The sequence below is a fragment of the Neodiprion fabricii genome, chromosome 6 (genome assembly GCF_021155785.1).
Source record: "Neodiprion fabricii isolate iyNeoFabr1 chromosome 6, iyNeoFabr1.1, whole genome shotgun sequence".
In the NCBI taxonomy this organism is placed as follows: domain Eukaryota; kingdom Metazoa; phylum Arthropoda; class Insecta; order Hymenoptera; family Diprionidae; genus Neodiprion; species Neodiprion fabricii.
In genome coordinates, this window is record NC_060244.1 from 16,320,844 (window position 1) to 16,346,409 (window position 25,566).

At 39.9% G+C, this 25,566-nt stretch overlaps 2 protein-coding genes across 7 annotated transcripts in view; one reads left to right on the forward strand and one right to left on the reverse strand.

The window, feature by feature from the left end:
- LOC124184990 (fasciculation and elongation protein zeta-2-like) overlaps positions 1 to 25,566 on the forward strand; it is a 467,596-nt gene that overhangs the window by 58,244 nt on the left and 383,786 nt on the right. The window lies entirely within an intron of this gene.
- Positions 1 to 25,566, reverse strand: part of LOC124184913 (protein groucho-like) — a 134,896-nt gene that overhangs the window by 38,907 nt on the left and 70,423 nt on the right. For 4 of the 6 annotated variants that reach the window (XM_046575125.1, XM_046575124.1, XM_046575123.1 and 1 more), the window contains exons 3-4: positions 22,486 to 22,549; positions 11,288 to 11,332 (exon numbers count right to left, since the gene is read on the reverse strand). In XM_046575125.1, coding sequence (XP_046431081.1) covers positions 11,288 to 11,332; positions 22,486 to 22,506 — 66 coding nt within the window. In that variant the 5' untranslated portion in view covers positions 22,507 to 22,549. The remainder of the gene's footprint in view (positions 1 to 11,287; positions 11,333 to 22,485; positions 22,550 to 25,566) is intronic. The other 2 variants (XM_046575126.1, XM_046575127.1) reach the window with 1 other exon arrangement.

Here is a 25,566-nt window from a genome sequence, read left to right on the forward strand (position 1 = left end):
GGTTAAAATGATAGTCAATCGTTACCTAATTCTAGTGCTGAAGTTCGACCGCTATCCGAAAACGCACTACTGCAGGTGGATGGATAATCACGAGAAAACTTTTGGGTGGCGAATTCGCGAATTATATATATATGTATATAATGCGACGGTAATAATCAAGGGTAGACGATCCTACGGCGTTGGTAAAAGGTATATAAACGGGGAACCTGCGGTACCTACGCTCCTGACCGCCATCATCGGCAACGACGCGGCTGGCTCTTAACGACGGCTGGCGCCCAACCCTCGTAGAGCTCCGTTTCCAGTGACACCCTCGCCCCCGCACATAACGCTAACACCGCCCAGGCATAAATAAAATAGCGACTACACCCATGAGCGCTCGCGACGTCGAGGTGTGCGGAGATCCTGTGGATGAAGAGACGCCCGAGTGTCCGGGAGTGGGATGAAAGCGCCGGATGAGGGAGGATGAGGGAGGGAGCGTATTAAGAAGAACGATAAGCCATCTCCGACGACCCAGGGTTAGAAACTCCCGAGGGGCGAAACTCATAAAAGTCATAAAAGTGATAAAACTGAACTACCATTGCAGTAGTAGCTACCTTAGCTTATACCTTTGCCGGTTAGTACGCCGTGTCTTGTCGGCCACGCTAGTGTTACTATCGGTGGTGCTACTGGCGGTATTACTGCCTCACTGTTACTGCTAGTCGCCAATGCTGCGCCGCGACGACGATGGGGATGGGAGAGCGAAGAGAGCTGAACTCGCTGTCGGAGGCTCGAGTCCCTCCGGAAATACACGGGAGAAGCCATGCTGGATGTTGCCTGGACGATTATGTCCCGGGATGTTAGTGTAATGCAGCTCAGCTTCGCTTTCTTGCCAATACACATATACGTGCGGCGTGTATGGCACCTATAGATGTAATACCCGGTTTCCCGCAGGGAAATGGCTTTAGACTTCGTTTTAAACCTTATCTGAAAGTATACGTGAATATATATGATACGTGGACGTTCGAAGCTGATCCTGGTACCCCAACCGTCCACCGATGTCGCATTCGTACGACGCATTATATTTTTTTAAACACTATCGGTCACATTATTAACACGCTGGTTATTATTTTACATCAAAATCGGCGAGCACACACCAACAAATGCGCTAAGTCCTTGTCATTTCAGCTATTTAGAACTATAAGATTTAAGGAATTGCTGTGCAGTCTCTACGAGGTAAGATAATTTGCCCAATCACAAAGTATTCAGTAATTCAAGTGGAGAATGAATTTTCCTTGTAAACCTTTGTTGCGTAGACGCGACGTTTGAAACGGAATTCTTATAGCTAATTAAATGTATACCTAGATTTGAGCATTGGTATGTCAACGTCTCGTTGTCCGTCTATCCGTAAGTTTGCAAATAACTTCGAATTACTGATCCGATTTTCATTATTTTTTTTTACAGACTTTATTTTGTTACAACCAGAACAATAGTTTTGAAGACATAACGATATTCACAAGTCAAAGCGGAACAAGATTCAAACGCTCGTGCGAATGCTGGCTAAACTCTTACAGATAGAGGAAAGTTATGCCAGAGTGTTTAAGCTCTTAACGAGTCCTAAAAAATGTCCCATAAAGCATACATCTATGTCCAATAGTTTTACCCGAAGAAGCATTTGAAAATATTATCGGGCGGAACCGGGATGTGCTGAACTGTTTGGATTGTACAACCGTTCAACGACATACATACGTACGTGTATAAAGTTCCGATATTTACCTGAATTATATTAGTCTTCTAGACTTTTCGATTTCGTACGTAACGCAGAATCCCGTGGAATCAACGGCCGATGAACGAACGCAACGCACACGCCAAGAATATAAGCAAAGTGATGATAACCATCAAACTGGATGCATATATAGGAAACGTCCGGTGTTGACCCGCCAGCGTTTTGTACATATTTACGCTGAATTGAGGGCGGGGAGGTAGGGGATTTTTGTTCCTCTGTTTTTAATCCGGCATGTACCACAGCAGGTCGACGACCATGGCCGCCATCCAGGTCGGCCCGGGGGTCTCCCTGCCACAGAGGCAATGCGTTACCCGCGGTACAGCAGCAGCAGCCTGCTGCACCGCTAGATTTTTCCGATAGCGAATTTTTTTCTCCTCTGTTTTTTATTCGGATCGTACGTTTAGTCCCCGTCCCTTTCCACCCTCTTTGCCAACATCCCGACGCAAGCAGCCGCACCGTCGGGACGCTCATCGTCGATCGGACGCTGCGGCGCAGAGCCGAGTGCAGACAGAGTAAAAACTGATGATGGAAAAAAAAAAAAAAAAAACTGAGAGTACAAAAGCAAAGAAAAATGAACAGGGGAAAATGGCGCGGAGAGGGGAGGGGGGGCCGAATCGGGTGAAAATAAAAATATATAATCCCCAATCCTGCGACAACCCTTTACCGACCAACCAACCTGCGCGACTCTGCAGCGGATATATTCATGAAGCCCACTTGACGAGGATATATCCCTTTCGCGTTCTCTCATTGCCCCAACCATTTTCTCTTTTTCTCTTTATTGTCATCGTGTGACATATCAAGGCCCTGCAGAATCGTTATACTATGTATTATTTAACTGTCGGCAAATTTTTTAAACTAATTTTGTCAAGTTCTCATGATTTTTAACGTGTAGAATTTTTTTTTTTTTTTTTGCTGTACACGTTATAGAGAACCTGTGCACCGTACTTTGTACTATTTTTCACAGTGACGAAAAGAAATTCGAAATACGAATTAGGATTCTTGGACAATTATGCGAAGGTTCAACGAATGAAATTCGAAGCCAGATTTGATGAAGATATCTTTGATGCGATATTCTCTGATTTTTCGCAAATTTTTTTCAATTTCGAACCATCGATGAATATTACAGGTATAAGAACGCGTTGTGTTAGACTAGAAAGTTAGCCAAGAAAATCAATAATTTACAAGATTAGCCACGACAATTTCCTCAATAATTTTATAAACCAAACGCTGCGACTACGAATATACAATATGACTAACGATAAATATAAAACGTGGCGTAAAACGAGAGAACAAAACGAATTGGATCACTCCACGTTAGGAGATATTTTGCATTTATACTGCCAACATCTACCGCGCTAATTAATCGGTTACCTACCGCATGCGTCGCATAAATATAATATAACACAATATAAACCTACCTATGTACGTACGTACGTATGTTCAATACATACTATCAGATTTTCCGAATCGAGAACTGAAAAGAAGCAAAAAAAAAAAAAAATCAAACGTCAAAAAATCAAAAACCGCACCAAAGTTCTCTGATTTCCGAACCTCCTATTCGGAAACGGATAAAAAAAAAAAGGAAAAAAAACTAAATAAATGAATAAAACAACAAAATTGAAAGGGAAATGGTTTTTTTTTTTTTTTTTGATCCGGTGCAGAGCTGCACCCCGGATTGAACACCGACGCGTCGGCCGACAGGCAAAGGTCCGAATACCAACCCGCACATTGCCGCTCAGGGCCGCCGTCCGATGTTTGACTATACATAGTGGGTATTTACACACGCATTCAGTAGCTGCCACCGGACGATACCACATATGTACACAACTAGGACACGGCTCCCGGTTCCCCAAACATTTATGCGCGCACGCGACACGCTCGACCGAATGCCAATAATATAATAATGAATAATCAGCTATAAGCCGAGGGGGGGAGGAGGAGTCGCGCGTCGAATAAATATACATACATACAATATGGATGCGAATAGCAGACCATGCGCTATAGGTACGTATGGGGTATTCCATGCCAACTCAATATTTTAATTTTTTAACAAACATTTTTTTCTCTGACAATACAACACGTGACAATCCTCCAAACGATTGAAAGAAAACAAAAAAATTAAATCTATAGCCTGTTTTTATCGTAGTCTAAAAAACTAACCAATTGATACTTTTAAGACGGTAAATGGAAATATTTAGGTTCCAATTTGAAGACTCTAGCTTGAATTTCAGAGTAGGAGTATGTTTTCTTTCTACACATTTTTTTTTCTTTCTATTTTTACCTCTTTTAACGGTAAATTGGATAAGAATATATATCGAGAGATGTTATTTTGGGGTTATGTACTCAGTTACGAGGTCGAAACTGCCGAAATTGAAACAGTCAGTAGCTTGTGAGGTCAACTGTCTCGATTAGGTGTGATTATTACTATAATACATTCCGAGCTGTATCCCGTAAAATTAGTTTAAAAATAGAATATCCATTGAAATAAAAAGAATCAAGCCACAAAGATAGTATTTTTTTCGGTATTCTTCATTACTTCACAAACCAATTCATTTATAATTCATTGCGGGAATGTGTCGGAAATTGAGATTGTGAATGTTTTTTTTTTTTTTTTTTGAACAAAAGCATACGTTCAGTGAAACGGTACATTGCCAAATTTTTCATGCTCATCATTTGAATAGCGAGTCGTGTGAATTCCAAATATAAATTTACATTCGTTGTCAGCTGTTTCAGCGATCGTGTCGGGAGTCTGTCGGACAGACCGATAAGAGAAACCGATATTTTTACAAGTACCTGTTTGGATCCAAAAGGTCTAAAAATGTAGATATTCGTTGAAATTCAAAAAATTCATCTTCCACCCAAATGAATGTTTTTTCCTCATCGCCATAGGTCATAAAAAGTAAAACTCGTTCTGACGCTCTGAAATATATGCAAGAGTTTTCAAATTGAAAACGGAATACTTTTATTTTCAATTTTTGACAATAAATTGGGTTATTTTTAGGATTAATTTAAAAATTCAAAAACTATTACGATGGTTATTAAAAATAGTCGATCAAATTTTCTAACCGAGTTATAACTTTTTCCTAATTATAATCCAAACCACTAGTGGCAATTCGAATAACGAATAAATAAACTTCGGAATCAATCGGTATTTAAAAATAGTTTGTGATCTATTAAATGATGAAATGAGAAAATTTATTCTCAAAATATTGCCTCTTCGTAGGGCAAGCTCTGTTCTCTTTCTTTTCACACCACCACAAAATTCTCCGACTTTTTTCTCACTTCCTCGACTATTTTTCGAGTACCTTGACTTGGGAGGTTTTCCCGGACCAATGGCCAACATGCTAAAAAACCAACAATAAAGAATTCAAAAAAGGAAAAATAATTTTTTTTAGGATTTTCAGATGTGATAGCATCACCCGAAAACTGTGTGATCAAAATAACAAATTTCACGGTCAATTCTTTAACGTGGAATACCTCATATACTGCGTATATACATGGTATACAAATTTCTGCTGTCTCGAATCGTTCGATTATTATCGACGCGGCACCTCGCGTGCGTAAAACGGTGTATAATATACATACGTACGTAGTGCTGAAACGTTGATATACTACTATACGAACGACACCTTATAGAGTAAACGCAATTTTATCGCTGTTATTTGTGTACAGGTATTTATTGACGTGTATGAACCTCCGAATCAAATAAATGAGCCATTTTATGCCAACATGACTAAATCATCATGCCGTCATCCGATCCATGAGGTTTGTTCTTTTATATTTTGTACCATGATTTCAGCTCTAATTGTAAAATGGTCTCTCATTTTTTTCTGCCTCTCTAATCATACCAATTTCAAAAGATTTCGCATGAATATCTCAGAAATTCTGTGTCCACTATCATAACCTGAACTTGTAACTATGTACCGATATTTGGTGAAATATAAATAGCAACGTGCCAATAAAATCCAACTGCATTACGTAGCAACGGTTACACATAAACCCTTGTCAGAGCGCTCCCCATTGCGTGCTTTGAGGGATTAGTAAGGAATAATAATTTTACCCTACTCTTCCTAACATGTCGATAATAAAACAAGTCGTTAATCTACTATTTTACAATGTAGCGCATTATTTTTTGTTTCTCATTTAATTTTTTATTCTTCAAACAAACCATCTGCAAAATTCTAACTGTCACTGACGATGAACACGTTGCATACTTACCTTGGCAATACTATAACCATACTCATGGCCTAAGTATAGGTTCTGTAACCGTACCAAACATAACGTGTGGGTACGATAGCAATACCATGTTGTCTGAAAGAACCACGGCTCTAGTACAATTTTAAAAATATTCTGTCGGCTTGAGTCTGCCATACGAGTTGCCGTTTTTAACTATATGCCACCAATCACATTGTATACGTGTTCGATATCGATATGAAATATGCCTGGTCAACCCTAAAAGTTTTCCTCTCCGTGCATACTGGACAAACCGCGAGACTGCCATTCTTAAATATACCTGTAGCTTCTGGAGTTATCTAATTTATGGATCAAACCCGTTCATCTACCGTATGAAACACATCGTTATTGCTTACTCGGTGAACAGAAATTAAGCGATGAATTTATAATTATGAAGTGTTTCGAAGCGCGGAGAGGTCGGTGCTTTGTACTTCGGTAACGAGTACACGATAAAAAGAAAGCAAAAATTACAGTGCGTAAAAAGTCTGACGGAACTAACTTCCCGCACGAACATTTCAATCTTTTCATTCATTCATTTGTACATCACTTTTTTTCCTTTTCATTCTTTCATTGGACGTGATTTAATTTACAAATGACTGGATTTAATTTACAGCCTTCGGCAAGATCTACGGGTTAAATTCGTCCTTAAACGGAACGCGAGTGCGCCGGAATTTCAGGTCTTCGCGAATCAGTCGCCAAGAGTTATATAATAATTAAAAAATTGAACAAAACACGCATGCAAAGTACGGTAATTTCTTCAATTATTATCAACATCTTTACCTTCACCAGTGAAACAAATTTGCTACACTGTCGCTTTGTATTCTTTTCGTCGACTTTCTCATAACAAAATCATCAATTATTGTGAGTGAAGTAAAAAGTATAAAATCAAAACTGAAGTATGTTTGATTGACGGTTCCATTTTAATTAACTTTTACATGTTTCCGAGAGAGATTCAGAAATAATTATGGAATAATAAACCGAAAATTAAAAAGCAGAGTGGATTCATAAATGTACTTTACAAAACGACTCTGTACACACCGTGATAACGAGTCCAGATTTTTGGCTCACGATCTATACAAGATTAATAGAAGAATCGAAGGTGTATACATGTATTGAGTATACATAAATGTGTATTTCAACGTTTAATTAGCAATTTTAAGGCTGCAAACTGGTGAAGATCGATTTGACGGTGCGACAAAGCTGAAGGAAAAATATCTGAATATATATTACATAGTTATACAGCTATATAGCACATAGTTACTATGTATACAGATAGGTATGTGCGCCTTCTCTCATCGCCAGTGATAAAAAACGTAGACGCAGCTCGTCGCAGTGTATCTCGGTATTATCAGACACGCGGTCCGATTTACGATTTGAATCCCGTATCCGGTCGGAGAAAAGCAGAAATAAAAGAAGAAGAATAGAAGGGAGAAGAAAAAAATGAAATAACGGGTTGGCAACGGCTGCTAAATATTCAATAAGCATGGGAATTATTCGTAGCACGTCGGTCGAGGGGACGGAAAAGAGAAAAGAGAGAGAAAAAGGGGTGGATAACGGATGAGGCGAGAGCGAGAGCTGCGAGAATTAGAGAGGGCGGAGAGGTTTGGCTATTTATCCCCTTGACTTTCTCCTCCTCTTCAGTACCGAGGCGCGTAACGAAAAACGGATAACGAAAAAGGAAGAGAAGGTGGAACGAGGAACAGGGGACGAGAAATGAAAGGCCCCCAAACCCCTCCTCCTGTCCCTCCTATAATTTGCTCCAGGGAACCAGAACGCGGCGCGCTCCTCCTTCGGGGTCCAAATTATTGTGTTTAACCGCTCTTTTATTTTTCCTCTCGCACCCGCGAAAGGCGGTACCCGACACTACGCCACTCTTTCCTTCCACCATCCACAACCTTTGCCTCGAATATTTCAATCAGTTACGCACCCTGCGTTTTGTCCTTTCGCGTACGTTTATATATGTAATACACGTATGTGAATGCATCCATTTACCATCGACGAAAACTTATGTTCGTGAATATACGTATGGCGCAGACGGAGATTTTCTTACGTAAAACATGCTTTTTCTTCACAAAACGTGACGCTATCGATCTTAATTGTCATGAATTTCATGTACAACCGGAGCAAGGATTTCTATACTTTGCCAGATATGGCAGAAAAGAAAAGCTTTTTGTTTCAGAGAAATGGCTTGAATTTGATTCGACAAAAAGTTTGATTCAGAACAACATTTTACTTCCTGATGTGGAATAATGTTTAATTGAATCAAAAAAAAAACACATCTTTCGCCATAATTGACGAGCAGATTTGGTTTATTCAACCTTTTTTTCTGTACTTCGACATTTCTAAAAGCGTGATTCTTTTTTTTCAAAAACATTTCTGTAACGACTGCTTCAAGGTTAAGTTAGGTTAGAAAACAATGAAAAGTCGACGTTTCGTACATAACGTAACCCGTTCAAGGTGACGACGATGGCGCTATGATTTCAAAATGAGCAAAAAAAAAAAAAAACGCCGAGTAACCTAGCTACGTTCAGACGGTGAGGCAAAAGAGCGTCATACCGCAATGGGTAGGTGTCGGTGACATAATTTCGCGGAAATGAGTATGGAGCGGTATTATATGCGGGATGGCGGATCGAAAGAAGGGCAAAGAAAAGAAGGTGGGTGCTCGCGATCATCCGTATAGCCGAGAATGCAATATGTGCAGAGGATAGTACGTCCCCAAACCGTGTCTCTCTTCGCCTCCGCCTCCATAGCTGCCAATCCATATCCGAGAAGCTTACTCGAGTCTCAAGTGGAAATTCTAAATCTCAAAGCGTCGACGGCTCCGCAGGATCAGGGAAAAGCTTCCAAACTGCCGTATATCCATCCCGGGAGGGCGGCGAAGGAAGAGAAGTCTCCAAAATGAATATAACGGCCCCGGATGGTCGTCTATATTCAAATTAACCTGTGCACTTCGGATCCTGCCCCTTTGTGAAAGCAATTTTTACTTTCTCGTTTCTTTTTCTCCCCTTCTCCTTCTCTAGGTGAATTTCTTTTATTTCAGTCTCGTTCTCATGCCAACGTCAGAGTTTCGTCTTTCGTACCGTGAATTTCAATTCGATCTTAAGCTGCGTCGACTGTACAATATACCGACCGAGACGAAACGATGATACAGATCCAGGGTTCTGTTGCACATGCGCGAACTTTGTCGGGTTTTCATGCAGGCTAGCCACTTCGAGCTTCGGCCGTCCAACGCGACTTTTTTTTAACTTAAACAAATCTCAAATAGTCAATGTCTTAATCCGTGAAGGTTTGCTAAACTTTGATTGTCAACTGACTGCCGACTAACTACTGCTACGATTCATCGCAAAAACGTAATTTCAACTCGCCACTTGACAAGGGAGAGTTCGACGTCTGATTTCCAATTTCGACTAAGTTGGCGATCCTGCCTTGCGCACGTAAATATTGCCTTGTTTTGCGCATGCGTAGTCGGTCACACTCGCAATCAGCCAGCTGAGTTTCACCGTTGCCTCTCGATACGTGTAACATACACGCCACTCGTTCTCGAATCGTGCCAAGCATAATTTCACTAACACACCTCCTCTGCAGCGTCACACACGAAACATTAGACTGTATTACATATACTCGTAAGCTCGTCCAAGATTTTCATTCGGCCGAGAACTTCTGTGTCTTTCCTTAATTTTCCTGTTTTTTCGGTTGTTTTCTCTTCCGTTTTTTTTTTTTTTTTTTTTTTTTTTGTTTTAGCGTTTTATCCAATTAAAGATCCCGCTGTCTTATTTGCATATTATTAGCTTGTTTACATATTTATTCAATGCCTACGACTCCCGGAGGGATAATTCGCCTTAATCCGGAAAAGAGACGCGCGAGTTGCGCCAGCCCTCTCCTTACCACCCTGATCCCGTCTTTTTATTTAGAATTAAGCCCCATTGGCTTTTCCCGGTGAAGTTGGCCAAGTGTTGGCTGAGAAGATGAAATGACGTTACCTTTCGCCCGACCCAACCACCATCGCCATGGTTACGTTTGCATTCGCTACCCCGCACACCTCTATATACCTTGCTTTCTTTCCCTTCTTTGCCCTTTCTTATTCTTATACAGGCGCATACATATGTACTTCTTTATTTCACCGAAATAGAAGGAAAGAGGTTCCTAATTCTCTGGGATTTTCAAGGCTATTCGAATATTTTACCTCTGACATTAAATTCGCCAAAAGCATCCTTCCAATGGAAATTGTAATTTCTATACACAACACAGAGTCTTGAGCTACGAATTTCTTTCCAGATCTCAATCGTCATTCTCAAAATCATACCTTTCTTCTTCTACGTATCTTTATCCTAATTTCATATTTGCAGTATCTAACAAAATACTGCCAGATTTCTGATTAGAAAAAAATGATGATTTTTTCTCTGCACTAAACCTTTACAAGCCTAAAAGACTTCAACACTGTAGCCCGTATCTTTTGATCTGAAAACGATGTAAATGTTCTTCAGAGTAGAATAAAATTGTTTCACGTCCTCCTAATTATTAGTGTCTAATACGCATGCATTGAACGAGTCTCCAACTTTCTTTACTCGAAGTATCCGAATTCTTTACAGCTGACTTTCCTTGTAGGTATAATATCACAGGTATGTGTACACCTGCAATGGCGTTTCGCATTATTAAACGTTAGAATTTATCTTCGTCGAGATTCAAATCACGCGTCAAAAATCAATAATCAATTCCCCGGTAAAATCGACCAAAGTGGATAACAAACAATTATTTTACGGTCAGTATTTTGTCACAGCGTTTTTCCCAAGTTTCACTCGTCCCATACGATCTTGAGCTCGTAAGATTCTTTAAACAGAAACGCGGATCGTGATACTATATATATGGTTATGTATACAGACCCGAGCGAAACGTGCTTGGAAGTTTTGAGTGGTACTCGATTAAAATATATATGTAGACACGACGACGACGTCGTCGACGAAAAAGCCAAACTGTACGCGACAGATCATCGTTCGTCCGTCTCGATGTCTCGCGGTTAGACCCCAATATTTTCAACAGTATATTTGTATACCTATCTAAAACCCACCTCGTTATACACATTTGCTTATTTAAATATATTACAACCATGTGTATACGTATATATTTTCTTCTCTCGTGGCTCGATTGTTTACCAAGGAATTTTCAATACCAAAATAAAAGACATGTAGCAGGTAAGCCGTGAGAAAAATAATTGAAATTTTTTAACGAGTATAGAATAAAATCCGTCTTGCAACGTGTGTCGCAGGTGTGTAAAAATTTGTAGACATATCTCACCTGTTTGTGCATTTCGACGTTCAATCCGTAGGACATCTCGTAGTACTGTAAATTAAGAATAATAATATTAGCATTGTATTAATCTGGTGATCAGAAGTGGAGAAAAGATCGTACAGACAAACACTCGTGAAAAGTCTCAAGCTAGCGTGTAACTGTGTGTGTATAAATGTACACGGAAAAAAAAATTCAGCTCGTGGAACTAAATATTGGATAGTTACTTGTAAACAGTTCGTCGAACTAAACGTTCTGTTATTGGAAGAGCATTGCATGGTTCGTATAAGGGCTATTCCGCGTCAACCGGATCAGTCATCTCTCAGATATTTTTTTAATTTGGCATGTGGATTGTGTAAGGGGAGTTAGATTTTTGTGCCAAAGCGCGAATCTCATAATGCAAAATTCGATTTTTTATTAACAATAACAAATTAGACTCCCATTTTTTTCAAAAATTCATAACTTCGGCAACAAATTAGATACAATTTTTTTTTTTTTCGAATTACGCGGAAAGCTCCATAGAATTTAAAAAAAAATACGAAATGGTAAAAAAAAGTTGTTATCAATTGTTTATTTAACAATTAATTTTTCAAAGATTTTTAAAACAGTGACCGACACGATCAAAAAATTTTTTTAAAATTCTGACATGTTCCTTGAACTGTACTACAACCTGTGAATTAATTCCAGAGGGGTGTTTTTCTTCGTTTTCGAGTAAAAAATCATTAAAGGTGTCGATGCGCATGAAATTGCGGCGCGTCGAGTCTCTACGTAATGGCGGGCGGCCGGTTGCCGTCCACCGCTACCCCGCGGCGGCGTCGCGGCGTTATTTTAGAGTCATTTTCACGATGTAGGACATGATTGAAAAATCTGAAAAAAATACTGTACCTTCACAAGGCCTGCTCAAAGCGATAAGTGAAGTTTCAAGAATGTGTTTTTCACCGTTTTTTTATTACAGAGATTCAAAATAACAGTTACGCACCACCAAATTTCGAATCTCTGTAATAAAAAAACGGTGAAAAACACATTCTTGAAACTTCACTTATCGCTTTGAGCAGGCCTTGTGAAGGTACAGTATTTTTTTCAGATTTTTCAATCATGTCCTACATCGTGAAAATGACTCTAAAATAACGCCGCGACGCCGCCGCGGGGTAGCGGTGGACGGCAACCGGCCGCCCGCCATTACGTAGAGACTCGACGCGCCGCAATTTCATGCGCATCGACACCTTTAATGATTTTTTACTCGAAAACGAAGAAAAACACCCCTCTGGAATTAATTCACAGGTTGTAGTACAGTTCAAGGAACATGTCAGAATTTTAAAAAAATTTTTTGATCGTGTCGGTCACTGTTTTAAAAATCTTTGAAAAATTAATTGTTAAATAAACAATTGATAACAACTTTTTTTTACCATTTCGTATTTTTTTTTAAATTCTATGGAGCTTTTCGCGTAATTCGAAAAAAAAAAAAAAATTGTATCTAATTTGTTGCCGAAGTTATGAATTTTTGAAAAAAATGGGAGTCTAATTTGTTATTGTTAATAAAAAATCGAATTTTGCATTATGAGATTCGCGCTTTGGCACAAAAATCTAACTCCCCTTACACAATCCACATGCCAAATTAAAAAAATATCTGAGAGATGACTGATCCGGTTGACGCGGAATAGCCCATAACTGAGTGTTAGTCAGCTGTCATAGCTGTACGTTGTTCAGCTCTCTCAGCTAAACAGCTTCGTTCGAAGAGCTAGACCAGAATTTTTCGGCTCCGCTCACAGCGCTTATTATTAAGTAGTACAATTATATTGCTATTAGTATTATTTTTCATCATTATTATCATTATTCATTCAGTGTCATTTACATATTTGAATGGACTATTTAAACAATTATCTATCAACTGTATTTAAATCATACTCATGAAATTTGAAGGTTATGAAATATGTCAACGCACCAGAGCACAGCGCAACTTACAGCTCTTAGAGCAAAACCATTCAGCTGTGAGAGCTGAACAACTTGCAGCTATCAGAGCTGACTAATATATAGTTGCTGTAACTACAAGATAGACCGTAGAGTGCGTATAGTTACTGGAGCTGTAGAATACAGCTCGCCGAACAGAATTTTTTTTTCCGTGTATAACGTATGTATTCATCGTGCAATCTCATTCGGAGGGCAACGAATATTTGCATGCACCGCGCGCATATTATTACGTATGGCATGCTGGGTTAGCCAGAGTGATGGGGGAGACATTGGCGTCATAAGTCTCATTAATAATCCACAGTAGACTCTCGTTAATTTTTCGCTGTTAATGTTGAAAAGTAATCGTTGAGCGGGTTGATTACTTGAAAATCGGTAGTTTTCATTAATCTTATCGCGACGCAGCAAATTGAATTCTTATCAAATTATTACGTCAATGAACTGCGAAAATCTATTTAAATGTTAGATTTTTTATAAAGTCGCTGAAGCGCCTTATTTCACGTTCTCACCGTTAATATTTGTTTTTACAATATTGCATCCGCTATTATTATGATCAACAAATGGCGACGTTGAATTGACAACTGGAAAAGAAAAGACTTCGGTTAGTTTTTAGAAATTATTCGTCAGAACAAAATGAGTCATCGTAGAGTGAAGTCGATCTTTGACCATTTTTGAAGCGATTCGAAACGAATCATCCTTATCTTAATTTGAAAAAGATCTTGGCAGTTGATGAATACAATAATTTTGTAACACTCAATGTACACAAGACTATATCGTAACGAGAAATAATAAAAAGTATCAATTTTTGAGCAACCAACCTTATTTTGCCCAACAGAAACCCTCGTAACATATGCGGGGACCCCCAGAGCGACACGATTTCAAGAGATTACCGCCACGTGACGACTGCGCGTTATAGATAGATTTCTAGACTGTTAAACCACCATGCCTTTCGACATCATATTACGATAACAATGCCAGCAATTACAGCCAGAGAGACTCGGACGTGCCAGAGTCCTGAAAATCATCGACTTTAATAGCCGACCCGATTACGCGTATGCATTTGTAATCGACCGCACAAAACACGTACGATAAGTGATACTAAACTGTAATTACCAAACAATACCGGGTCCCTCTGAATATCTTATTTCCGTTTCAATGCTTCGATACACAATAAACCATCTCTCAAGCATCGAAAGTGAATTCGTTCAACTACAAGATTGGGCTCTCCTGATCTCCTCGATCCTGCATCGGGATTCAATTTCTTACGTATTAGCCGTCGTGGTAATTCCGCCGATCGGCGTGTAACCCCGAGTTACACATACACGAAGGTAATATATACGAAAACACGCGCATGTGTGTGACGTATATACTCGGGTTGCATCTCCGCGGGGAGAGTAATTTCTATCGATGCCAATTTTACCGGGTGAACGGACGGAGGCAATCTAGAGACAGCCGCAGGCGGCTTCGGTTACGCGATTAACGTCCGTCTGGCATTGCTCGTCCAGCTCGTCCGTACGTGTGTGCATTATACCTGTGTATACGCGTTCATGCACGGGTCGACGAACAACGGCGTAACAACCGACGAAGAGAATGGTGATATTTAAATTGGAAACGTATGGCAGGCAGAATATCCGCCCTGCGAGCCGCGTCGCGACGCGACGGAACGTGCAGGTGGATTCGAAATACGTGACGAAATTTCGACGCAGGTTTTCTTCTCGATCGATGGCAGCAGCCACGCTGCAAGTTTAACGTATCGTCGGCTGACAGGATTGGTGCGTATTATAATACTCGGCGAGAAAAAAATGGATTCACCTAGCCGGCAATAATACAGTCTTGGAGAATTTCTTTAAACTTTTTTTCATATTTTGTGATTGAACCAAAAACGAATAACAAATACAATAACGTCGGGCAAATTGAATCTGCCAATTTCCGTTTGTCAGCCGGCAAAAAATGAATCTCCATACACACTTCGGCAGTGTTTCGTGTTTCCGCTTATCCTGCGGATAAAAATTTTTTCCAATTTCAATTCCGAGAAAGCTGTGGATCCTCTGTTTAATCGAACGATTTGGGTTGTTGTGTCAACATTTTTGCCCTGCCAATCCGACATTTTGAAGTTGATAGCGTTGGTCGATTGGGAACGACGAAGCGACGAGTTAGCTTTTGGTGCGGTACCAAATCGGAAAGAGGCGAGAGGAAGAAGAAAGGAACGAGAAAACGAGAAAGAAAATAAGATACACAAACGCAACCGAATAAGGTGAAATAAAAATACGACAGACCGGTTTCTCCGCTCTGCAGCTGGGAACATAGGTACCTACATCGTGTGTAACAAGCCAGGGCTATCAAGCGCTTAACTAATTCCACGGTCAGGGGTTCTCAGCTTTAAACCGTTCTGTGACAATGTAATTGGACACGAATCCATTCTATGCGCCGGGAGAAATTATTAGTTAGGTCTTTTACAAGAGTTTCATGTAGTAATTATACGAAATGAAATGTCGAGTGTGGAAGAGGTCGGAATTTTGATAAGCGTACCTGTCAGAACGAGAGGCGAGTGATCGACGTGCATGGATTTTAAATTGCAGTAGGTTCAATTGAACCAATCAAAGAGCTCTTATTCTAGTACATTTTTCGTTTCTGCGGTGAGGAATTTTTTAACGCCACTTCATTTGTGAAATTTCATTTTTACCGATGACCGTGCAAGAATGGACGATAAGTCTTCGAAGCAAAAGAGCTGGTAATCCCTGGCAAATCACAAATTAGAAAAGTTATCAATCGAGAATGCAGAAATAAAAATGAATAGAAACCATTTGCTCTTTTTACACCATAATAAACATACAATAATAATTTCGACTCCATACACCCGCATAAAATTATATATATTCACGCCAATAGTGAATCTTCACTCGCGTTCTCTCACAAAAAAACCTAGACCAGCAACCGAAAAGAATCTAACCTTCTAAGCTCCGTTAGGGAGTTAAAAAAAAGTAAATACGGAAGAAAAAAAGCACTGGGAACGCCGATGACTTTTCACGATAGCCGTATACCTCCTGCCATGTTAAGTGAACCACAATTTCCTTCGCCCCGATAGCACGATCCACGATATATCAAATCCTATAGCGTACGCGCAGTATACGCTGTCGAATATGATACACGGTGACGCAATGATACGGCACGGATAAAAAGCATACGAATAACCTCGCACACCTCTAGGCGCGCGAATGGCGCACACTTCGTTAAACATTGCGCCACTAACGTATCCCGTGTATATACCCGCCGTTAGAAGAGCATAACAGTCGTGGAATCAAATGACCGCGACGCATACGCGGTGCCGTTTTACGCGCGTTGCAGTTTCGCAGCTAGGGCGATCATTCCGGGACGTAGTTATACCCATTTGCGAGAGTCTGTCGGAGGCAGCTTTCACGTTGCATACGGATATAACCCAGCGTGTCGCGGTGTGCGCGAGGAGGAAATATCGTACCGATCCGAGGATCTCCCGCGGCTCGAGGAGCGTGAGTTTTCCCCTCTAGGGATTCGAGAGGCCTTGCAGCATCCGATTTTACGACCGGGGTTTACGCAGCTCTACAGCCATACCGACCGAGCGTTTAGGGTCGGTTGTAGCCTGTGCGTACACGAGCAGGCGTCGCTGCGTTGTTCCGCGTTCCCCGTCTCCACTTTTCCGGCTTTCAACTGCGCACCTCCACCTCTATCGTCGTGCCGCAGTAAACAGATTTTATTACTTAACGACCATAACGCGACAGCGTGCGTCGGTACGCTCTACGTGCCTGCCTGCCTCTACTCCGAGGAGAAGGAGGCAGCAACGTGTAACGCCGGTTTTACTACTCATGCACACGTCGAAGATGTGTAAAATGCCCTGGCGAACCTCTTCTTGGCTCCGGTGCACTTTGCAAGCGAGACGCCTCGCTCAGGTGGCGCCATCTGTCGCAGCGTAACAGGTACGATGTGCGCCAGATATCTCTCTCGCGTAAATAAACCGACGAAAATCACAATCAAGCGTTTAACGATCAACTTGGTGACGATTGCTTGGATTAAAATCCAACGAATTTTATTTCAAAATTAATAATCTTTTTCAAAAATTAGTATACCCATGTGAAAATTTTCATACATGATCAGAAACGTGTTTTTTAAAAATATCCTCTTTAACTAAAGAAATAAAGCACGTTTTGCCAATTGATTAATGTGGCACTCCCCTATAAATCCTTATAATCTTATTTCGCAAAATTAGTTCAACACCGTAGGGATAAAATCCCGATACGTTAATCCACCCACCCTGCTAACTTTTGTTTACTTAGCTAGATAGATGCTGCGTTAGGTTGTTCCCTCCGGGGACACGGAGGGTTCTTTAAGAAAAATAAGCGCGTACACTGTGGCATGCTAATTCGAGTAAACCATCTTGTCTTGGTACGGTATTTGTACGAGAAAAGAATCTAAGCCTGTTTGACTTCAAAGTTGGAAAAAAAAAACAGATTCGGTAATTGAGTAATAAATTTCTATACGAACGATAAAGAGGAAAAAAAAAATTAGTGACGCAAATGACACTTGAAGCATTGCGAAACGTATTTCAATTTGTCTGTGCAAAATTTCTAGTAATTATTCATACTCGTGGTTTCAATTTGCTATTATACCGTAATAGTAAAGAAATACCTGCCTAAAGCTACGACTTTGCGAATGAAAAGATCGAGAAAAATGATACTTACGAAACTTCGTCTTGTACAATATATTGCTTCGTAGAGAGACGTAACCGATTTGAGTAGCCAAAAACGGTTCATTGTCTTTTCAACACGGTACAATATCCGAGGTAGGTGTAGGAGCGAAACGCGAAGCGACGCGACGCGCGATTGTGAAGGACTACAAGAGGGGCGCGAGCGAGGGAGTGACGGATGGTAATAATTAACACTGAATATTTAATATGAAACGACCGAGAGAAACTGGCTCATTAATCAAGCAAGAACCAAATAAATTATGTAGAAGCGCTGGCTATTAAGAGTTCTAAACATTACCGGCACTTGAAGGATATATAATACTCTTGCCCAAGATCTTGTACCGATCCCCCGCATCTTCTCCTCTCTCTCCATTCGTCGCTCCGTTTCGCTTGGCTTCTTAGCTTGTCCTCGTCCTCTTCCTCCTCTATTTGACTCTCGCCTCCTCAAAGTAATTGGCTTTTAATTAATGGACTCCCCTCGCCGCTGCGGCCATCAAGACGGACTGTTAATCATCCGTTCGAAAATGGCCTCCGTCAAGATCTTACTTCTCCGTCCAAGATGGTAACCCACCCCATGAACTTGAGCTATTTCCAAGTTCTAGATAGAGCGAGAGAAGAGAGAGAAACGGGCGGTTTCTTTACAATCGTTGTGGGACAGCGTGTTCTCTACGGATAACCATGAGGCAATTTGGCTGTGACTCTTATACCCTGTCAGTCTTGATTTGAAAATATTGATGGAGGATGACTTGGGTATAGAAAAAAACATAATGAATTCCATTTACCACGTGGGTTAACCGTACTTGACAAACTCTATTGGCTCAAAGAGTAACAGAATAAAATGGACAGTTGAAGACGGAGAGAAACGTGGAAAAGTTTAACGTCAAATACGAAGCGGACGAAGGAACTCGGCACTCGTATAAATTTCATCTCGTAACAGTATGTACTGGAATTACTGTAAACATGTGAGCAATAATCCAATTGTATCACAACTATACAGAATACAAACCAGAGCGGTCGGAAGATTATTTGATAAAAAGTTTTAGACCTGAAAGAAATTGGAGAAGAATTATGAGAGAAAGAGAGACAGCTAGAGAGAGAGAGGTGCTCGATTTTCTCTTTCAATTAAACAACGCAGCTAAGAACGCCGCGACGCTGCTCTGCGAGTTAAACAACCTTCTCCATCGAACGACTCCAATCAAGATCGTTATCTGATCTCGTAATCCAACCCGTAAAAGTAATGGATTCATCGTCGTTTTGATCGGAATAAAGACGAAGAAAAACAGAGAGAGAGAGAGAGAGAGGGAGAATGCGAGACACGAGAAACCGACGACGCTGAGAGGAGAAAAGATCTTATCGCGTTGGTATGTAACAACGAGTAGCTACAACCGGTATACATATAATATACGCTGACATCCCCGTTAACTGTTGAGGTTGGAAGATTTTCTCGCGGAAGAAGCAATCGTGATATGAATCACAATCAACCCCGCATCCTCCCACCGGATATATTTGACTGGGCGGTAAAAGACGCTGGAAATCGAGGGGTTAACCACTCCTTATCAGTTTCTGTATAGGTATACGAAATTTCAACACTGGTCGATTTCAAAGATTTCATATAATTTCAGACATTTTTATAAATCTGAAGGATATCTTATAGATATCTCCAGTCATATCACGTTATTTCAGAGATTTCAGATTTCACAGTATTACGGAATACTTCGTGTGATTTCAAGAATTTTATAAATTTCAGATGATTTTATACGATTCTAGGGATATAGATCACGAGTGATGCACATGAAATATTGAATTGAACCGCGTAAATTTTAATTGAGAAAACTCAAGTTCTTATTTTACAAGTATAATCTTAAACTCGTCATTTACATGACTTGCAAGGAATCTATGGTAAAAAAGGCAACTGTCCAAAAAAACGTGAGCGCTTTCTAATTATTAATGAATAGCATCAGGTATAGGTATTTTTTTGTTAGTGAAAATTGATCAAATATTGGCCTTGTCACAACCAAAAATTATGGCGTATTGCCATTTCATCTGCATCGGTAGTTTGCAAACAAGATATTATGATGCCTCAGTTAACTGTAAAGCAATTAATTATACATTATAGCAGGGATCCGCAACTTCATGATCAAAGAAGATATTGTTGACAGATGTGACTGTAAGTTTTGCAACTGAAAACTGATTTTAATTGACAATTTTCACAAAATGTCATGAAATGTCACTTCAAGCAACTTTTTCAGTAAAATGTGTGAATCGACAGCGCACCTTATTCGAATCAAGTGAAGTGAAGCTGAAGCCAGCAGCTGTTTTCATCAAAATTTTGCTAATACTCAGAGAGAATTAATGCTCTTGAAGAATCTTGGGCGTTAGCATTACCGAATTATCTCCCATTTGCAATAATTTTTCTGATCAATTTCCGCTTTCGGTATTATCAACTACACGCAGGAACCGTGCGAGGAAAACATCCTCAACTAGCCGCGACTCCCGGGGTTTTCGGCCAACGTGCTTGGTCTAGAGAATAGTCGGAAATATATGGTGTCGCCAATCGTAAAGCAATTCGGGTTTCAACTCGTTCGTGAAGAATACCGAGAGGAGGGGATTCGGAACTCGGGGCACACGGTCTACCGTTCAAAGTTGCGGAAACTGCTTAAACTTTGGCAAGATTCAAAAACACAGCAGCGTCTCACCGCCGTTTCGCTCTTCTTATACGCCCCTTCAGGACGGATACTTGGGGTCGCGGCGACCGTTTCCTCTTCTTCTTCAACGAGTCGTAAAATCTTAGACAGAGAGACGCAATTATTTGAAAGCCTCGTAAAAGGTTAATGTTGCGGCAGCAGTGTCTGCGAATCGCTGTTCCATAGTATACGCTTATATAGCGTCACCCAGCCTAGCCTAGATCTCGAAAACAAGCAGTTTCCTCGCCGGTATATAACACAGCCATAACGACGATTGAACCCGTTTGCGAAAGACGCAAGAGGAAAAGAAGGTGCTCGACGACGAATGGAGGAAGAACCGAGACGACTTTCAGTCGAGTAATGATCCGGACCGAGTCTTTGTGAGCTAAACGGATACGGTCAGGAGAGCCCCTCATTCGTTTAGATGTTTGCAGGCGAGCTGATACAGGAATTCGTTGTTTTTTTTTCATTTTCTTTCGTTTTTGTTCTTTTACACTGCCGGGTATTTGGTACGTAAACTGTACACACTTTTAAAGATCTGCTCGTACACCGCGATGCTTGAGAGGGTATCATCTACTTCCCGTCTGCCCCTACTATAACCTTGCCATTTTATAGCTACGTTCGGTATCGACTATCCAGTGTACAAGATATGCACAGGCTTATCTCTGGAAGTTTAAATTTTTACAATCGAGAAACGGCGCGGGGGAAATACACATTTTCCTCGCCGCATCATTGACGATCTATTTCTTCGGCGTACTTGAAACAGTGGATATACCGATACTCTCGGGCTACAAAAATAAGCCCGTTTGCGTGTGTATATTACAAGACATTTTTTACCAACTGTTCCAATTTTCGCGTTTAAAGCTTGCCTTGAGATCAAAAACCGAACCGTTTCAGGGATGCGATGCATTCACCTGTACAGATGTATTTTAGGTATACAAACCCATAGACTTGTCCGACAATGGCAAAGAAAAAAACCATTGGCGGATCTATCGGGAAACAATAAACAATAACAACAGATATCGTCAATATGAATTAACAAATTTTAGTTTATTTTTTAGTTCAACATCCACTGCTATTTGTTTGCGAAAAAACTTATGTTTCAGTGTCTGTAAGTTGTACTGATAATTGATAGAATTCGTTATTAATACTTTAGTCATTTATTCAATTAAAAATAGCCTCTACCCATCACCAATAAAATTACATATGTACTTCAAACTAGAATGCGGTGTAATTTCAAGACAATAAATCATAAAAATACAATTCGATTACTTCGACTACTGAATCTTTAGTCACTGGCAAAAAAAATACTAGATTACTTCTATAAAATAACAATGTTCATGCCCTCATTTTTTTTTTTTTTTTTACGATCCCGTAAAACTTTGATAACTGATGTAGTTAACTTTTCTATTGTATATTTGTGACATTAACGAACATCAGCTGAGTAATTAAATTGCCAATTTTATTTTTAAAAGACAAGTAGTGAAACGCTATTTCAAAACGGTTAGGTTTATGAATTCGAACAAAATTACAGTATCGTTTTCTGAATCAGCATTGTAATGAAAAATGCAAAATATATTCGAGAGATTTAGGTACGGAAAAAATTTGTTATCTGACAAATGTCCCTAGTATATTTAATTGTAAGTCTAGATACTGGAAACGTATTTGAAAATCAAATTAAATTTTTTCAAACGTTTAAATTTATCGGCTCGATTGTTATACTTTATACCGTTTATATAAAAAAAGAAAAAAAAATAATAAAGATCCACAAAGCCCCAGTTATCGAATTGTGCAACAATATAATCGAGGTAGATATTGAAATCCACTCGCGCTAAACTCACCATAACGTAGTGGCGCTGCATCTCCGTCTTCTCCTGGGCTAGTTTCTCCAGCTCCAATTTAATACTGGACAGAACAAGCAGGAAATTGCACGTGTAAGCTGGACATTAGTATACTGCAGGCGACATTCAAAAGCTATATATATATATTTGTAGTACATATGTATATAGCGAGAGAACAACGCCCAACTAAAAAACAAAGTCATTTGTATGATATATCTGTGCAGTAGAAGCCCTGTAAGCTTCAGGGTTTTCTGAAAAAAAATTCTTCGAAACCTGACAAAAAAAATTAATACTTTCGTTATGTATCCTTACCCCGAAGGTCGGACAATCGGGCACTTAAAGAGCTGACACTTACAGAGATCCTACTGCACATAGACGGAGACAAAATGCTCAATCCAATCACTCGAAATGATCAACTGAAAATTAGATACACGCTGCAGTTATTGTTTCGTAACGATTGATTATAGGTAGGCGTTGTCATCGCATTTATTTTTTATAATTCCTCCTCTCCTTTTCCTCTCCCTCAACTTATCCGCTCTCTATCTTTTTACGAGCTTTGGAAAGGACAGGGGACACAGGAGCTGTACGGATAGTAGCGCCTACACGACCAAGAGAACAACGTGAATCGCAACGGGTCACTTCTATAAATCATGCGGTAGCGCCACACGTGTATAAAATAAGTTGGCGGAACTCTGGAGATAAAAAGAGGAGGGAAAAAAGATGAGAAGAAACAAATCAAAAGCGCGTAGAAAAAAGATTAGAGATGAAGAATTCTACGCGTTAAATCACTTGGTCGTTGGCGCTTTTGTCGGGTCGCGGTACAATTTAGCTTCGTATGGTATAATAACACGGGAGAGGACAGCCAAGCGGTTAAACACACGATTAGTGCAGCCACGATGCGAGAACAAATATTATCACGGCCGGTGTTAGTGCCCGGTATTAAACACGGGCCGTATGTCGTAGCGAGTGCAGTTACGCCTTTCACGTATGCGGCAATAATACGTAGTTAGAGGCTACGAGCTTAATACATTATCCTCAGGCGAGGGGTTAACCGCTGCGTCGATTGACCTTACACTTGGCTTCTTGACTGCGAGAAACTTAAAAAGACATGACTCTGAATGACTCGACTAACTTCACTGACAATGAGTGTCGAGCGACTTCGAGTTGCTTCGCTGACTTCGGATGACTTCGTGTGAATTTGAGCAACGTGCACACCGGACTTCACGAGTGGTTAACCGCTCGCCCTTGGATATGTAAAAGAATACGATTGCGCACTATTGCGAGCACTCGCTTTTATTCACGTCGAGACAAATCTTCGTCGCTTCGTTGAATTATTGTTTTCAAATTCCATCTCCGTGGTAATTATTGACGAAAAAATTTTCTGTTTGTTCACGGTTGAGAACGCAGTTACATGTACGTGAGATGACACACTTGAATGGGTAAAGGGATAACTGGACTCTATGAGACGGTAAGTCTCCGTGACCGGAAAGAACCAACGATAAATGTTCGAATAAACTAAAGAATCCACTCGGTATTTATTTTTGTGGACAACGTATATTGCAGAAAGTTCCGGAAGCGTGTTTCGCCACGTTACCACAAGTACTCACTCGAAAAGACGGAGTCACGCGGCACGAATAAGTGTAATGTGTTTCCTTGAGTATGTTGCGTTGCAGGAGTGTATGTGCGTGTCTTTTTCGAGGCGGCTTACCATAACGCAATGCCTCTGAATTTCAATTTACTCACTGGCCAATTTCTCGCACTCCAACTTTAGGCTGTTTGGGGAGAAAATGTTGGATTAATTCGTTTTTTGTTTTTTTATGTTTTTCTACAGTGTTTACTTTTTCCTGTACGTGCATATTGCATATAATTCCATTTCATTTTACTTTCTGTTAATCAAGTCATTATTTTTTTATTTTGCTAACGGTATAAAGCCTTAAGAAGATGCCCTGATCGATTTCTACGTTGAGATATAAATCTCCAAATATCAAAGTCCATGTACCTCAAACGCGAAAAATCGCTTAACAATCCCATCCTATATACAATACTGAACAAAATCACTCCAATACATTTTCGTTAGATGCAGAAATGAAGAAATGGCATGGATTCTACGAAATCGAAATAGTAAATTCGTGGATTTCGTGTCATTTCTTTAATTCTGCGTCAATTGAAAATGCGTCAAATTGGTTTTGTTCAGAATTGTGTATAGAATGGTCCTGTTAAGCCCTTTTTGCGTTCGAGACACGTAGACTTCAATATTTGGTGATATATACGTTAGTGTCAAAATCTGCCAAGGCACCTCCTTAACTTTTTGTGCTGGTCTTTCCACTTCTTTTGTTATTTGCAGCTGTTTATTTAAATCGAATTTTTCTTTGTTTTTAGGAAATACTTGATGTAAAACGAGACTGTCGTATGATTTTCTCGATCACCGGTGCCTCTTTCTCAGGTTAACGATAAGTGTAAAATGTTTTTTCACAAGATTTTACAATGACTTTCCTACGATGTAAACATTCGACTTAAACATTTTATATAAAACGTAAAACTACGACGAGCTTCTACATTCGCGTTAATGTTACCCTTGAACAGCCGTTGAAGATATATAATATTATACAACATATACAAAAAAAAATTTCTACATCCAGTGAATCGATCTCATTTTACACCATTGAAAGTCTGAGTATATTCGAAGTAGGAAGATGTACGAAAAATTTGATTCTGCGTATTGTCATCACAATTTTTGGGTGACAAAAAGTTGGCTTTGCTAAAATTCTGACTCCCCATTTCTTTCTTCCATTGGTTCTGAGAAATAAATTTTCGCGAACTAAAAGAGTTCGACCAGGATTACAAATAAAAAAGTTTCGCCGTGCAAAAGTAATGTACTAAAAATTCTTCCATTATTGTATATTCTTACAACAGTATTGCGAGGGATCGACTAAAGGAAGGTGAATTATCAAAAAATGAAAAAAATAAACACGTCCTACTAATCGTAAATGATAACTACTACCTAACTAATTTTCATAAACAAGATCTACAATTTGAATGTTCTTCATTAACAGGCCGGCGCAACAAACTTTTTAAATAACA